This window comes from Pecten maximus, chromosome 7 (genome assembly GCF_902652985.1).
Source record: "Pecten maximus chromosome 7, xPecMax1.1, whole genome shotgun sequence".
Taxonomy (NCBI): domain Eukaryota; kingdom Metazoa; phylum Mollusca; class Bivalvia; order Pectinida; family Pectinidae; genus Pecten; species Pecten maximus.
Window position 1 is genome coordinate 30647116 of NC_047021.1, and position 16113 is coordinate 30663228.

At 35.4% G+C, this 16113-nt stretch overlaps 1 protein-coding gene across 1 annotated transcript in view; it reads right to left on the reverse strand.

Moving 5' to 3' along the window:
• Positions 1-265: 265 nt before the first annotated feature.
• LOC117331166 (leucine-rich repeat-containing protein 74A-like) overlaps positions 266-16113 on the reverse strand; it is a 35435-nt gene continuing 19587 nt past the window's right edge. Inside the window, exons 2-10 of the mRNA XM_033889764.1 lie at positions 13465-13524; positions 12810-13239; positions 12036-12215; positions 6086-6148; positions 5397-5506; positions 3410-3517; positions 1494-1587; positions 1138-1268; positions 266-286 (exon numbers count right to left, since the gene is read on the reverse strand). Of these exons, the coding sequence (XP_033745655.1) occupies positions 266-286; positions 1138-1268; positions 1494-1587; positions 3410-3517; positions 5397-5506; positions 6086-6148; positions 12036-12215; positions 12810-13020 (918 nt within the window). The 5' untranslated portion in view covers positions 13021-13239; positions 13465-13524. The remainder of the gene's footprint in view (positions 287-1137; positions 1269-1493; positions 1588-3409; positions 3518-5396; positions 5507-6085; positions 6149-12035; positions 12216-12809; positions 13240-13464; positions 13525-16113) is intronic.

Sequence of the window (16113 nt, forward strand, 5' to 3'; positions counted from 1 at the left end):
CCACAGGGACCATATTACCATAAATTACTATGCCTTTCAACACTTGCACCAAAAATTTAACATTTGGAAAACCAACGCCGACGCCGACGCCGGAGTGACAACATAAGCTTTCACTCTTCTTCGAAGAGACGAGCTAAAAACTTTGATTGTCATATTCCAAGATGGCTACCTGTTTGCCTTGTTGTTCTATGATTGGTCCCAAACTATAATATTCACAACTAGGGACCAAGGGAAACCTACATTTGAAATTTGAGAAAAAAATCCTTTAGTACTTTTTGAGAAGTAACTGTAACAAAATTCAGTTGTCAAATCCAAGATGGCCACCTGTTGGCCATTTTGTATTCGATCTGTCCCAAAATGTTATATGCACAACACAGTGGAATTCTATTACGTACTAACTTACCAAGCAGCCCCCTAATATACTAACTACCATGCCTAAACTGAATTACCAGAGCACCCCATACAGTACTTATAAACTTACCAGAGCACCCCCATACAGTACTTATAAACTTACCAGAGCACCCCCATACAGTACTTATAAACTTACCAGAGCACCCCCATACAGTACTTATAAACTTACCAGGGCACCCCCATACAGTACTTATAAACTTACCAGAGCACCCCCATACAGTACTTATAAACTTACCAGAGCACCCCCATACAGTACTTATAAACTTACCAGAGCGCCCCCATACAGTACTTATAAACTTACCAGAGCACCCCCATACAGTGCTTATAAACTTACCAGAGCACCCCTATATAGTACTGAAACTTACCAGAGCACCCCCATACAGTACTTATAAACTTACCAGAGCACCCCCATACAGTACTTATAAACTTACCAGAGCACCCCCATACAGTGCTTATAAACTTACCAGAGCACCCCCATACAGTACTTATAAACTTACCAGAGCACCCCCATACAGTACTTATAAACTTACCAGAGCGCCCCCTATATAGTACTGAAACTTACCAGAGCACCCCCATACAGTACTTATAAACTTACCAGAGCACCCCCATACAGTGCTTATAAACTTACCAGAGCACCCCCATACAGTACTTATAAACTTACCAGAGCACCCCCATACAGTACTTATAAACTTACCAGAGCGCCCCCTATATAGTACTGAAACTTACCAGAGCGCCCCCTATATAGACACCTGCCATCTCCCCAAAGTTGTTATTGCTGAAGTCGAGTGAGGTCAGAGATATGTTGCTCTTCAGGGCATCAACGAACAGTAAGGCATCTTTGTCACTGAGCTGGTTTCCTAAGATAAGCAACATATACACTTAAATGTGAAATATTCATTCTAAGACTTTTCTCTAAGTCATATCATTGATCAATATGATTTTCATTTTAACAGAGAAAATAAGTAATTGTAATGTACACCTGAGATGGTTAATATTTACCAGAAAAATTAGTAATTACCTTGATATGTTTACCTGAGAATGATAAGGTAATCTACCTCAGAAAAGTACGGCCATGTACTTACCTGACAGAGATATTGTCTTCAGTGTTGTATTCACCTCCAACATCTCAGCTATAGCCTCGGCACCAGACGATTTGATGAAATTGTTTGAGATGTCCTTGAAACAGAAATATATTGATGCATTATAAGGATATAAGGATATATATGGTAGAATAGACCGATTCAAAATCTGATACATTGATCATTCTAATAGGGAAAAATTGTCAAAATACAAGATGGCCACCTGTCGGCAATGTTGTTCTCTGATCGGTCCCAAAATGCAATATGCATAACAAGGGACCAAGGGAAACTTACATATGAAATTTGAGAAAAATTCCTTCAGTACTTTTTGAGATCTAGCAGTAAAAAAACTTTAATTGTCATATTCCAAGATGGCTACCTGTTTGCCTTGTTGTTTTATGATCGGTCCCAAACTATAATATTCACAACTAGGGACCAAGGGAAACCTACATTTGAAATTTGAGAAAAAAATCCTTTTAGTACTTTTTGAGAAGTAACTGTAACAAAACTTCAGTTGTCAAAATCCAAGATGGCCACCTGTTGGCCATTTCGTATTCTGATCTGTCCCAAAATGTAATATGCACAACCAGAGACCAAGTGGAACTTACATATGAAATTTCAGAAAGATTCCTTCATTACTTTCTGAGAAATAGCAATAAGAAACTTCAATTGTCAAAATCCAAAATGGCCACCTGTGGGCCATGTTGTTTTCCGATCAGTTATAAAATGCATCATTCATAACTAGGCACCAAGGGGAACATTATATCAAATGAAATCTGAGAAAGATCCTTTTGGTACTTTTTTGAGAAATAGCGATTACAAACTTCAACTGTCAAAATCCAAGATGGCCACCTGTCGAACATGTTGTTTTCCGATCAGTCCCAAAATGCAATATGCAAAACTAGGGACCAAGAGAAACTTATATATAAAATTTGAGAAAGATCCTTTCAGTGCTTTCTGAGAAATAGAGAATTGTTTACGGACGGACCACGGAACACAGACGCAGGGCGATTTGAATAGCAAACCATCTGATGATGGTGGGCTAAAAATATACTAGGCATCAGGTAAAAATATACTAGGTATATAAGTAAAAATATACCAAGTATACAGGTTAAATTATACTAGGTATACAGGTAACAATATTACAGGTATACAGGTAAAAATTATACTAGGTATACAGGTAAAAACTTACCAGGTATACAGGTAAAAATATACCAAGTATACAGGTAAAATTATACCAGGTGTACAGGTAAAAATATACCAGGTATTTTTTTTTTTTTTTTTTTTTTTAGTTTAGTTTAGTTTAGTTTATTTCTGAATGTAGCACAACATATAGGAATTACATAATACATAAACGTACATTACAATTCATTTGAACAAGATGGCGGAGAACACAACCGATATAATTATAATTTATACCATTACACACATGTATATAACACACTCTCTAAAGCAAGCAAATTAACGAAACTTGACAAATACTATCTAACGCAAAATTCAGTTATTGAGTAGAGATATTCTTTTGGACGAAGCATGCATTAGATATTTACTGAAATTTCTTAAAGTTTTAACATTTTTACTTGCATATAATTCAGTTAACTTGAATACAGAAGGGCGGCGATAAAAATACGGCTTGATGTACACACTTCCCAACTCTGAATAAACTGGACATAATAATATAAAATGAGTTTCATCTTCAACTTCCCTTCTATTACATAATACACACAGTCTTTGGGCTCTGGGGATACCTTGGTATCTACCAGTTTCAACACTTAAATCGTGTGCTTGTATCCTATACTAAGTAAGTACATTTCTCAATTTAAAAGACTTCGTGAGATACAACTGCAATTCAAATCGATCTACAATATGCTGATAGGTATACAGGTAAAAATATACCAGGTGTACAGGTAAAAACTTACCAAGTAAACTATAAATGTATTGTCCCTCATCATCCTGGCAAGGTACATCGCCCCCTCGGCCTGGAGGTAGTTGTCTCCAAGGTCAAGCGCCTCTGTCACTGTGTTAAACTGTAAGAAACATACTTTTAATTATCCTGTCTAATTATAGAACGGCTAATTAACTACAAACACAACATAAAGATACATGTATCTGTAAAATGTTGCTTGGCAACTTCAGCTAATTTACCACACTGTTTCCTGTTCTCAATAAATAAGTTTGTTTATCACGAAACTGCACACCAGGACTAATTGTCAGATATGAACATCCTTTGTAATGTCGTAATATCGATTTATTCAGATTTATTAATATCTTTAATGTTCAGCTTTTCGTAAGTTCCTTATTATCAATCAAACATAACGTTGTATACACATTGACCCCTGTCTAATCTGACGTCTATGGGACCCTACACATAATATACACAGTGAAATCTGTCTTATCTGACAACCTGTGAGATCCAGCAAGTATATACAGTAATACAGGTCTGAACTGACAACCCATGGGACCCTACACGTTATATACACAATGAAATCTGTCTTATCTGACAACCTGCAGGATCCAACAAGTATATACACAGTGAAATCTCTCTAATCTGAAACTCTCTGGGATCCAGCAAGTTATATACACAGTGACACCTGTCTTATCAGACACTCTGGGACTCCATGAATTATATACATGTACCATGGAATAGGTTATTTAATTGAGAGTATTCATAAGAAATGTGATGAGTTGGACTGAACTCAATTGGATGTCGGAATACTCATGGACCAGACAAAACAGGTTTCACATTAATACAAACATAAAGCACTAGATATGTCAATGTAAATTTGTAATCATTTTTCATTGCTAATTGCTACACTTTTTAATGAACATTTCACTTTTCATTAAAACAATTTTGAAAAAGACACAATATATATTTTTCATATTTCTTGTGTTATTGTTGATTGCTTTAGAATGCCATCGATCCTTCTGTTACATAAATGAGAAAAAAAACCGGTTGATATCAAAGTTAAATCTAAAATGGAGAAAAACATTTAAGAGGGACAATCAATGTAACTTGGGAAATACTGCTCATTCCACAGATTGGAACACACCAATTTACCACAAATCATTTAAGGCATTAGGCTGGTACAGATTCCTACCGGAGATATTCGAGTCCGATTTTACTTTCTCCCTGAGAATCTATGTTCCGTTGCCGTAGAGACTTCTGGCTAATTTCCTTTGTTTTCTTGTGCTTTGGATACTAAGTCAGATAAGGAACCTAAAGCAAAGCTTTTCTGATCCGAATCACATGACTGTTTTACAGCTAAGTTAGCTATGCAAGCTCGCCCAAAGCCTTTCTGATCCAAATCACATGACTGTTTAACAATTATCTTAAAGCAAGCTAGAGGAAAGCTTTTCTTAATGGTATCATATGACTATAGTTGAGAAAATACAAGATTGTGTGGCATTTTATTTGCAAACTGAAGGAAAACTAAAAAAAAATATTGTCAATTGCTATATTGATCAATGATATTTGGTACATTATGTGGTATTTCCTAGAATCATAGGTAAACATAACTGTACAAATATCAATAGTTTGCGTTTTTTTCTATCAATAAAACGACCATCTTAAAACTAATGACTGTGTTTGTTCAATTTGTTATTCCGTTTATCATTGGTCTAACAGTTTGTTTGTTGGTCATTTAGACATTATTTTGATGAATTACATCATAATTAGGTTATAAAGAATAAAGATATTGTGATAAAAACAATATAAAGAATGATATTTCTATTGTATTCACTGTCTATACATCTGTTGTGAATTCCTCATTAGAATTTAAACACTGAACATTTTACAAACATTTTGGAAAAATTTAGTCTAATATATTTTTCTTAAATGACAGAAAAAAATTCAAATGCAATATGTAAAATCAGACCAAAATGTAAAATAATAAAAGATTAATTTACCTGAAGTGCTGCAGCCACAGGTTTGGTTCCTTCTCCTCCAAGGTAATGGTGTCTCATTCTCAGGTTCCTGTCACCAAGGTGACGGAACAGGAACGATACAGGTACCACACCTTAAACAACAATAAGATCCTTTGAAATAAATCCTTCAAATAGAAATATTTAAAATTTTACCATATTTATCCTATAATAAACCCAAAGACCATCACATAATTCTGATTCAAAGTTAAGAAGGGTGAACTTATACTGCTGTACATTGAAATACATGTAGCATATACGGTACTTTTTACTGAACTGCAATAGCAACGGGTGACCAGTTTGGCTTATTACATATGTTCCAGACATGGGCTTATTGCCAGATAAAGATGGTAACAATAAGTGTTCCCATGAATTACCCTGCCATATACAACTCCTGAGTAAGATGGGTCTGACTATAAGTCATAACTGTTTTGGACGTAATTCATATGTTACAGAGTTTGAAGTTTGTACATTTGATTACTCAATACATTTGTACTAAATGCAGATACTTTTCATTTATGTCCAAATATGGCAATAACACCAAAAACTTAAGACTACATAATAATGATCCTCAAACATGTTCAATCAGGAATCTAAAAGTATTCAACCTCTGTTCTTGTGTAGTTTGAAGTCATTTTGTAAATTTGTTTTACCACCAGGTGGTGCTGACGTACCTTGTCGCCGACACTGGTCCTGGTAAACAGATTTACCTGTGGGGTCAGTAGGGTATTCCTCCTCTGTAAACAATATATATTTACATAAGTACATTTCCTCAGGTCACTGGCAGATATATGTATAACATGAAATATTTGTGTGTACTTTCATTTGGTGGTTTGGAGCTTTCCAGTTATTTTGTGGGTACAAATTTTTGTGGTTAGCCCTTGCAACAATATTCACATTTATACTCATAGTTCCATAGCAACCACGGAAACAAAGAAAGTTAATCGTAAACAATGAACATTTCATGTTCTACAATAGATGATTCCACTGATCAAAGTTTCAGGTTTCTTGAAACACTTTACTCCTTACTGGTAATCAAAGACCACCAGACACCCTCAATTCCTAATACAATAGTAACTCATATTCATTATGTTTTTTCTAATTTTGATTATTAAGTATTTCAAAAATTTTATTGTCAAAATTCAGATATAATGTCATTTAATTGTGAAATATCAATGAATGCTTACATTTAAGTGTAAGGTACTTCATTATGCATAACAAATGTGTGATTTCTGTAACAGCTATTGAGTCTGACCCTTAAACCACAAACTGTATTAAGAATATTATAAGAACCATCAGCATTGAATGATATTTTTAAACTAATGTCAACAAAAGACAACTGTGGGAACTAATGATTATAGTGATGCCTGCAAATAAGCCTGCTTATTTGAGGAAAAGTATAGTAGAACAGGAGAGTTCCAAAAAATCAACAGTTTCTGACAAACATATGTAATCTATATGACATTTTACAGAATCATGTAACACTACTGTCACGGGCATTGACAACACTGCAAACATACACCAGTCAAAGCCGCGGATATGAATAAATAAAAAAACAAAATTACAAAATACAACGATGATGTGGAGGGATCAGATAGGGCAGATGATGACGAAATTAGATATTCCTCTGGTCATTTGTGATAATGTCAGAATACCCAAGAATCTGCATCATTTGAAAACAAAAATAAAAATACGCTGAATGGGGGTTTACAATTCCAAAGGTCTGCGTGATACATATAGCTTGTTTGGACAAACAATATCCTTGCTGAGTAGAATCAATGAAATCTGATCGTTGAGAAATGATAACAGTTCTCACAAAAAGTAGTAGCATTTATCAACAATGGTATTCTGATACGAGGAAAGGGAAAATTGATGATATTGATGTCAGACTTCTGTCAGCTCAATTCCTCATCAATCATAGTTATCGGAACTTGTCCAGACTTTTGATAACAGATACTTGTCCCTTTAGTCTCTCAACTAAATGTTTGTGGAAATGACCCCAAGGTCATAAAGATGTGTATTGTTTGCTTGTTTACTGGGTTTATTGCTTAGTCAACAATCATTTTGAGGTGAAGTAGCCTTGTAGTACAGATGTAGCAGGTGGCTGGGAGGACTGTGGTAGAGTAGTAGCTGATGGCTACCTCAATATACAAGTCATATGGGAGGACTGTTGCAGAGTCGTAGCTGATGGCTACCTCACTGTAGAAGTAATATTGGAAGACTGTAGTAGAGTAGTAGCTGATGGCTACCTCACTGTACAAGTTATATGGGAGGACTGTAGTAGAGTAGTAGCTGATGGCTACCTCACTGTACAAGTCATATGGGAGGACTGTAGTAGAGTAGTAGCTGATGGCTACCTCACTGTACAAGTCATATGGGAGGACTGTAGTAGAGTCGTAGTTGATGGCTACCTCAATATACAAGTCATATGGGAGGACTATGGTAGAGTAGTAGCTGATGGCTACCTCAATATACAAGTCATATGGGAGGACTGTAGTAGAGTAGTAGCTGATGGCTACCTCACTGTACAAGTCATATGGGGGGATTGTAGTAGAGTAGTAGCTGATGGCTACCTCACTGTTTAAGCTATATGGGATGACTGTAGTAGAGTTGTAGCTGATGCCTTAACCTCAATATACAAGTCATATGGCAGGTAGTAGATAATTGTTATCTTACTTAATTTTTGTAAAAAAAAAATCTATATTTCTGCAGGTTTGGAGCTGAATAACAGCCCCATTACTTCCTTCAAAAATTAGATATTTTTCTCAATCCAACCATTAAAAATTACATAATATTGAAATAGTAAAATTATTACAGATGGTGCTGTCCAGTAAAAAAATTGTTGACAGTCAGCAGTTGATTCCGCAAAGTATTTGACAATGGAGGGAGCCTATTAATCAGGATTAAACCAGAATATCTTTGTTTTGTTCTTTCAAAGTAATGGGATGAATATCGAAATGTATCTCAGATTCATTTAAAGTCTTCTCTCATTCCCAATTCCCACTCCCAATCCCCTACCCAACCCACAATACCACCTCACCAAATCCCCTACCCATCCCACAACACCACCACCCTCTCCTATCCCCTCCCTACAATATCTTCCCCTACCCCCAATCCTCTACCCATCCCACAACACCACCACCCCTTCCTATCCCCTCCCTACAATGTCTTCCCTCCTTCCCCAATCCCCTACCCACCCCACAACACCCACCACCCCCTCCTACCCCTCCCTACAATATCTTCCCCTACCCCTAATCCCCTACCCACCCCACAACACCCACCACCCCCTCCTCCCGCCTCCCTACAATGTCTTCCCCTTCCCCAATCCCCTACCCACCCCACAACACCCACCACCCTCTCCTATCCCCTCCCTACAATATCTTCCCCTACCCCCAACTCCCTACCCACCCCACAACACCACCACCCTCTCCTACCCCCTCCCTACAATGTCCTCCCCTTCCCCAATTCCCTACCCACCCCACAACACCCACCACCCCTCCTATCCCCTCCCTACAATGTCTTTCCTTGTTCCCCAATCCCCTACCCACCCCACAACACCCACCACCCCCTCCTACCCCCTCCTACCCCCTCCCTACAATGTCTTTCCTCGTTCCCCAATCCAATCAATTACATTGCCTTATTGCTTTGGTACTGTAATAATTCCCCAACCAGTCAGAGCCTTACATATATATACACATATCTTCATACATGTTGTTAGTAGTCAGAGCCTTACATATATATACACATATCTTCATACATGTTGTTAGTCATTGTAACAGCTGCCCTTTAAATTTGATACCTTCAAATCAAATATTGTATTCGATATATGCATACCTGCATACCAGTTCAACAATTGATTTTAAAGTTCGGCAGTTTGACTTGAATCCAAAACAGCTTACTGAAGCAATTCCTTAATGTTACACAACTGAGAGGCAGAAAAGGATTTGAAATCTGAATCAAGGATTTTTTAAGAACCAAAAATGTTTGGAATGTATATCTACTTTGTATATAGGTTTTTCCATCAACTTTTAAAAGTACATGCAGAACGAAAAAGATCAATTTCATAGATTAAATTGAATAATTTAGTAATCATTCAATATATTGGATGTAAATTGTTCATATCTTGAGCATTTTATCAATGGACAGATCGAGCTTATATACATGGAATGATATTAAAGGCAGAACCATATTTCTGTAACGACTATAGGATCGCTGATAATTGTGAATCATTGGCATGCCAAGCAAACTACTCCCTGTAGCTTTAAATTATCCTTATTTTCATCTGCATGAGGCTTTACGATATCTGAGATTGTTTCCAATAATCTAGCTGGGAATCTCCACACTGTTAAGTGCAGAAAGGTTAAGTAATGTCTGTAGGTTTTTGAATACTTTGTAACATGTACGCCCATTATTGATTTTCAAAACAAGATAAAAGGATGAATAACTCCGTCAGATACTGAATGGACAGATTTATGTGATAAAAAAGTGACTCGTTTTCTATTTCACAAGTGTATACAGAAGAACCATTCACATTGAGTCATTCTGATGTCCGAGCTGAGAGATATATAGTCTGGTCGTTTGCTATGATATATAATTCAAACAGGAGTCCTCAATTGGCTCAAATGACTCGTGTGATACATGTAAACTTTCTGTCTGAAAGTATAATATGTATATGTATCCTGCAACTCAAGCCCAGAGGACTAGAAATAGCCTCTGATTTGAAGTTACAGGGTGGGCTTATTACAGAAGAATTTGTTAATAATTTTACTGAACCTATACTTACGGGCATTAATTTAAGTAGGCTCGGTTTTACTGCCATATAAGTACTGGCCAAAACAATACTGATTTTTATTACAATTTGATGAATGTACATAATGAACATGTACATTGAGGTCAGAAGTCAGTGTAAAAGACAAATCATATCAGAAGCAGGAAAATGCAACAACCAGACAAGGACTCGAACAGGGACCTCCAAAGCCTAGATGGTTACTTTAACCATTTCAGCTCAACATCAGTGTTATGTCCAGTTTAGGTCTGCTTAACCTTCCTACCTCCTCCAACAAAGTCTTTGACCCAAAGGACCCTTGACCACCTTCTAATGGTAGTAAGTTGGGCACCATATGTAGGCGAGAGGGAAAATGTGTCGATCTGACCAGGACTCGAACCCAGGACCTCAAAACTCCAGGCAGATGCTTTAACCATTAGAGTTACAAGGCGACCAGCAATCAACCCAGTCCAGTTCCTCAACAAATCATTCATCTGTGCTCATAGCATTTTTGTTAAGATTACAATGTTTTATTGGGTATTGCAGAGGAAGAAATGTAACAATTTAATCATATTCATATCTTAAGCTTCAACAAATGTAGTGTTACATATACCATAGTAAATGATCAATTACCAGTAAGTTAAGCAAAAATATATGTACACGTATATGTATATAGAACTGGTTTAAATCACAGCAAACAGAGGTTTTTTGATATATCATAAAGATGTTCAAGCTGACAAAATGAAATCATTTTAAGACAAAAAAAGACACAAAAAAACGAAAATTTTAAGAAAATAAAAAAAAGGGCGGGGGGGGGGGGGGAAGTAAAACAATGGGTGTTCTATAAGGACACTTCACGCCATGCAGATTACATAAGAGATAAAAAACAGCCCACTCAAATAACATTATGGACACCTTAACAATTATCTTAACAATTTTTAACATATCAATTACAAAAAACAAACAGTGTCCTTTTTGTTGCTTTATGAAATAAACATTGTTTCTTTTTATAATATCTTTCTATTTGAAATCAATCCAGAACACACAAATTAGGAATATGACAGCTATAACCATCAGTATTCTTGAACATATTGAGAACATTTCACTTTTCTAAACTTTTGAAAAAGACTTTACAAATACTGTATTGATAAGGATTATACATTTTGAAAAACAAAATTAAACATTGCTGCATAAATCTGAATATACAAATTAATATATATGAATATATGTTTGTGTTAGATCAATCTCAACATTCAAAACAATCACAATTTTGAAATCTACATCATTACAACCCCACACACGGAGGTACTTTCCTGGAGGCCGTCGCCTCTTAATTCGCATTTTTTTCTTCTTGTCTTGGCCTTCTACAATTTCCAGGTCTAAGCAAAGGTCAAATGAACAACAGAATAAGTCAAACAGAGCTCAACTTCACATATACAAAGGTAAAGGTCAAATGAATAATAGTTTGGTAAAATAGAGGTCAAGGTCACAAGAATTTACAAAAGTAGCAGTGAATCACGAAAAACAGATATGGCTGAGGGAAAAAAAAAGAAGAAATTATGCACGTTACAAGATATTTCATGGCACATTAATTTTGTAAGTTTTATTACAAAATGTTATCTGCCATTTTTTTTTAATATAACTTATTAATAGTCTTACACTAAAACAGAATATTGCCCTATAACAAGGATTTAAGTGACATAAGAGGCCAAATGACAATGGCTACCCTTTAAGTCAGATGACCTTGAAATACAACATCAACACGAAGATTATATGACATCATATATATGTTAATACTTTGTCATTTTATTCTGATGAATTATGTATAATTTTAATCTAAGCATAAACAAAATGCCTACTTTTGAGTAAATCTGTTTCCAGGTCTGTGTCGTATTCGTCAGAGTCATGAGGGGAGCCTGTTACCCACGTCTCAAACGAAGGGTGACGTTTCTTAGAGCGCTCTGGGGTCGATTCTTTGTTGGAGTCTGCTACCTTGGTAATAGTCCATCCCTCTTTTGGCGTTTTTGGTCTCTGGTCATCTATATAATGAAACAAAAACATTCCAAATAAAAAAAACTTTTGTCATGGTTCAGAACCTCAACATTATTGTTAACATATTATTCTGATTCTTTGAAAATACAAAAGATAAAAGAAAAAAAATATGAAATTAAAAATATGCGCCATAAACCTTTTATGAATGAATGTCCTGCCTTAATATGACTTTCTATTCAGGAGTAGTGATAACAAGATTTTCAAGATAGCAGCCATCTTGAATTTCACCTGGATCTGAATTTCATTTAGGACAAATACAATGAATGAACCCTACTCACTAGTTACTATGCATGGTCTATTCTCCGGATCAATGTATCCTATCAGGACGAGTAGTGAGAAATATTTCTACATGAACTGACACTAGACGATGCTCCTTGGTTATTTGAGGATAAATATGGTACTCAACTTTTACACTAGAGGAAGAGGCTTATTTGAGGATAAATATTGTATCAAACTTTTACCTAAGTGGAAGGGGCTTCTTTGAGGATAATTAAGGTTAACTTTTACAATAGCGGAGGGCTTATTTTAGGATAAATACGGGAAGCTACAATAAAGACTATGACTATAATGCCTGTTCTTACCAGAGACCAGGGTTCTGACTCCCTGACCTAGGTCAGTGGGTGTGGCTGGGAGTTGATAGGTCTGTGGGGTGAAGCCTAGCATAGCCTGTGTGTCTAGCCCCATCACGGTCAGTTTCTCGTCCTCTGTAGTACTCGGCAATGTTGTTCTTGCTGGGGGCCGCATGTGGGACTTCCTGAGTTGAGTAGATCTTACAACCCTGTTGGCAGACATGTCTGATCGTGTCTTTGGATGAGCTGTCCAAGGTCGTCGTGGTCGCTCAAGGTTGAGCTGCGGAACATCAGATGCCCCATCTTTAGGTGATTTCTTTGCCCTGGCAGATAACGGGACGTATGGCGATGCGACGCTCTGGGTTTATTCTATATTGACTGGCTTTTGGACTTTCTGTCCTTCCACTTTCTGGATCACTGCCTTTTTCCATCTTTAATTTTTCTGAAAAAGGGTAGATATTCACCATCAAATTAGAAGAGTTTAACTACCAGTGGCTTTGTTTACAGAAACACATATAAAATGTTGCGGGACTTGGCTGTGTAAATAACAGTGACCACATTATAACTGTTTGAAGTACTGTGTGTTGGTTTTTTTTTTAATTTGACATTTTTAAAATCCTTTCTTTTCTGAATGTGACATTTTAAAATCAGAGAATATCAAACTTACTGCTATTTTGTACCAATCCTGATGTCTTCAAATCTTCAGCTTAGAAGTTTCTTCATTTCTCTGAAATAGGAAGACACAACGTTAATTATTTTAGGAGATAATAATTTAAGACACATATAATACTAAAATACACATGAAATTACATTTTGAATTATGGTTAACTATTTCCATCCTTAATCTAAGTCTACTGGTGATGTCTTCCCAATACTCCTGCTGAAATTACATAACAATGATGAATTGTCTCTCAACACCTGGTGACACACCTGGTGACGTCTCTTTTACATACAAGTCAGGAACTATACACAGGATTCTGGAATATTTTCAATCAATTGTTATATTTACTGTTATATTTATAAATATATCAAATTTATCTGAAAGATTTTCCAGTATTTGTATACTTGTTGTTGTGTATACATATGTGTTATTTTTTATTTATTAAAGGGATTTGTTTTAAACACTGGAGGTGTAATATTTTTTAGAAAACATTTCAAACATCACAGGTCCCTGTGGAACTATTGATATTGATTTTAAGTTTATGGCAAAACCCAAGGAATGACAATAGTATAGGACACAAAACCATGTTACTGTAGTCAATTCCCTTTGGCAGCTTTACTGTCCCATAGGCTGTCATGGATTGTGAAGTATACCTGGTGTTTTCACTGCCAAGGGAATAGATGCTGGAGTCATACGTATCAGTGATTGGATCACAGGTATGTGTTACAATGTATACAAGGCAAGATTCTCTAAATTTTGGGTGTGGCATTTTTTAAATGCTTTTAAATTTTACAACGAAAAAAAAAAAAAAAAAACTGATGAAAAGAAAGAAAATTCCACCTACACATAACAACAAAATAATATACCAACAATTACCATTGTCTCCAAAAAGTTTACAATACACCTCTCATAAATGATTCATATCCATCAAACAGTACAATATTGATATTTTGATGAGATACAGAAGATATGTATATAGTATATAGTTCAAATAAGAGAAACATGTTGTGTATCCTGTGTATAATCATAAAAAAGAAATATTAACATGACATGGAATTTCAATTGTCATGTTAATATTTCTTTTTTATGTATGTACATATATATATATATATATATTACAGTCCAGTGTCTTCCCTTTCAAACATGCAGATGTTGTCATTTCAATATGACATAATAGCCTCCACACCCAGTCAATATCACCCATCAATAATACCTATAGAACGAAGGATTATCAACATTTTTTTGTCACTGTGAGACATGTACATATGTACATGTATATACAGTATATTTTTGTAGCCTTTGAAATTGAACTCTTTTCAACATTATGCGAGACTGACGAATATATCAATACAAAGAAATCTTGACAATATCTTATTTATCCTGTAATAAGCCCAGGACATCAATACAATAAAAAGGGGTGGGCTTATTGCAGGTCAACAAAAAAACCTTTTTTATCAATCTGATAAGAATCATCTGTCCGCATGGCTTCGTTAGTATGTGCTATACCTAAACATGTACTTTCCATAGACAAGGCTGGGCTTATTATCAGGCATGGGCTTATTGTTGAATAATTATGGTAAAATATCTTATATCTATGATAAAAATTATAACTCCTCATAGAGGATGAGATTTTATAATGCTGTCGTTCACTACACTTTCTGTGATATATTGATACATTTAAAGGTTTAGACCAATCTCAGTGCTTTCTATTTTGGAGAGATACTGTCGAGATTGTTATCATTTATCTTTTTAAATCACTACAGGCAGAATTATGTACAAAATCATTTCAATGAATTCTAATTTATTTATATTTATTTATCTGGGTTTTTTTTCAATTAAGATAAGGTTGTTAGTAGGAATTTTTAGACATTTTTGGATCTTTCATTAATTCCACCATATGAATTGTGACAAGTACTGTCAATAAAATATCAGTTATATATTATCTTGGAAAATCTAACATTTACATGACTTTGAAATTTCCCATAGAGCAAAGACTTGTAGAAGTGTTTTCATTATTCATTACAAAGGTCAAGCATGGGGTTATCAACTCTATATCTCATGCCAATGAATATTATCTCATTAACAATTAATTAAATTAAAATCCTACCTTATGTTCAAATCCTGTTTTACTAAAACTCAATAACACCCAATAAAGATGAAATAGATTTGAACATCTGATAATAATAAAGCAACAGGTAATTGATAGTTAATTATACTTCGTTATCATTTTTAAAGGCATGGTTATAAATATATTACCTCCTATTTGATGTTATGGTGGTATCCACTGCTGCCTTTGATAAATGGCGTCAATAAAGAATTCCTACACTGACACATGTACAGTATGATTAAGTATCATGCACTTCTGTTTAAATACCAGAGACATGAAATAAAAAATGGACCACCAATGAAGGTAAACACCCAGCCAATATTTTATTAATATATGTTTTTCGTTTGACCCTCAGGGTCCGATAAATGACCGTTCCTGGATGGTCAGTTTCTCTTGATTGAATTCCTATGTTCTGCTTTGATTAATTTTCTTGCCTGTACCATCAAGCGACTCTTGGTAGATGTCTGTAAAGTCAATACTGGGGTGGGAAATCGAACCGTCATCAAACTCATCCTTATACTTCTCCATCAATTAATTATAACTGACCA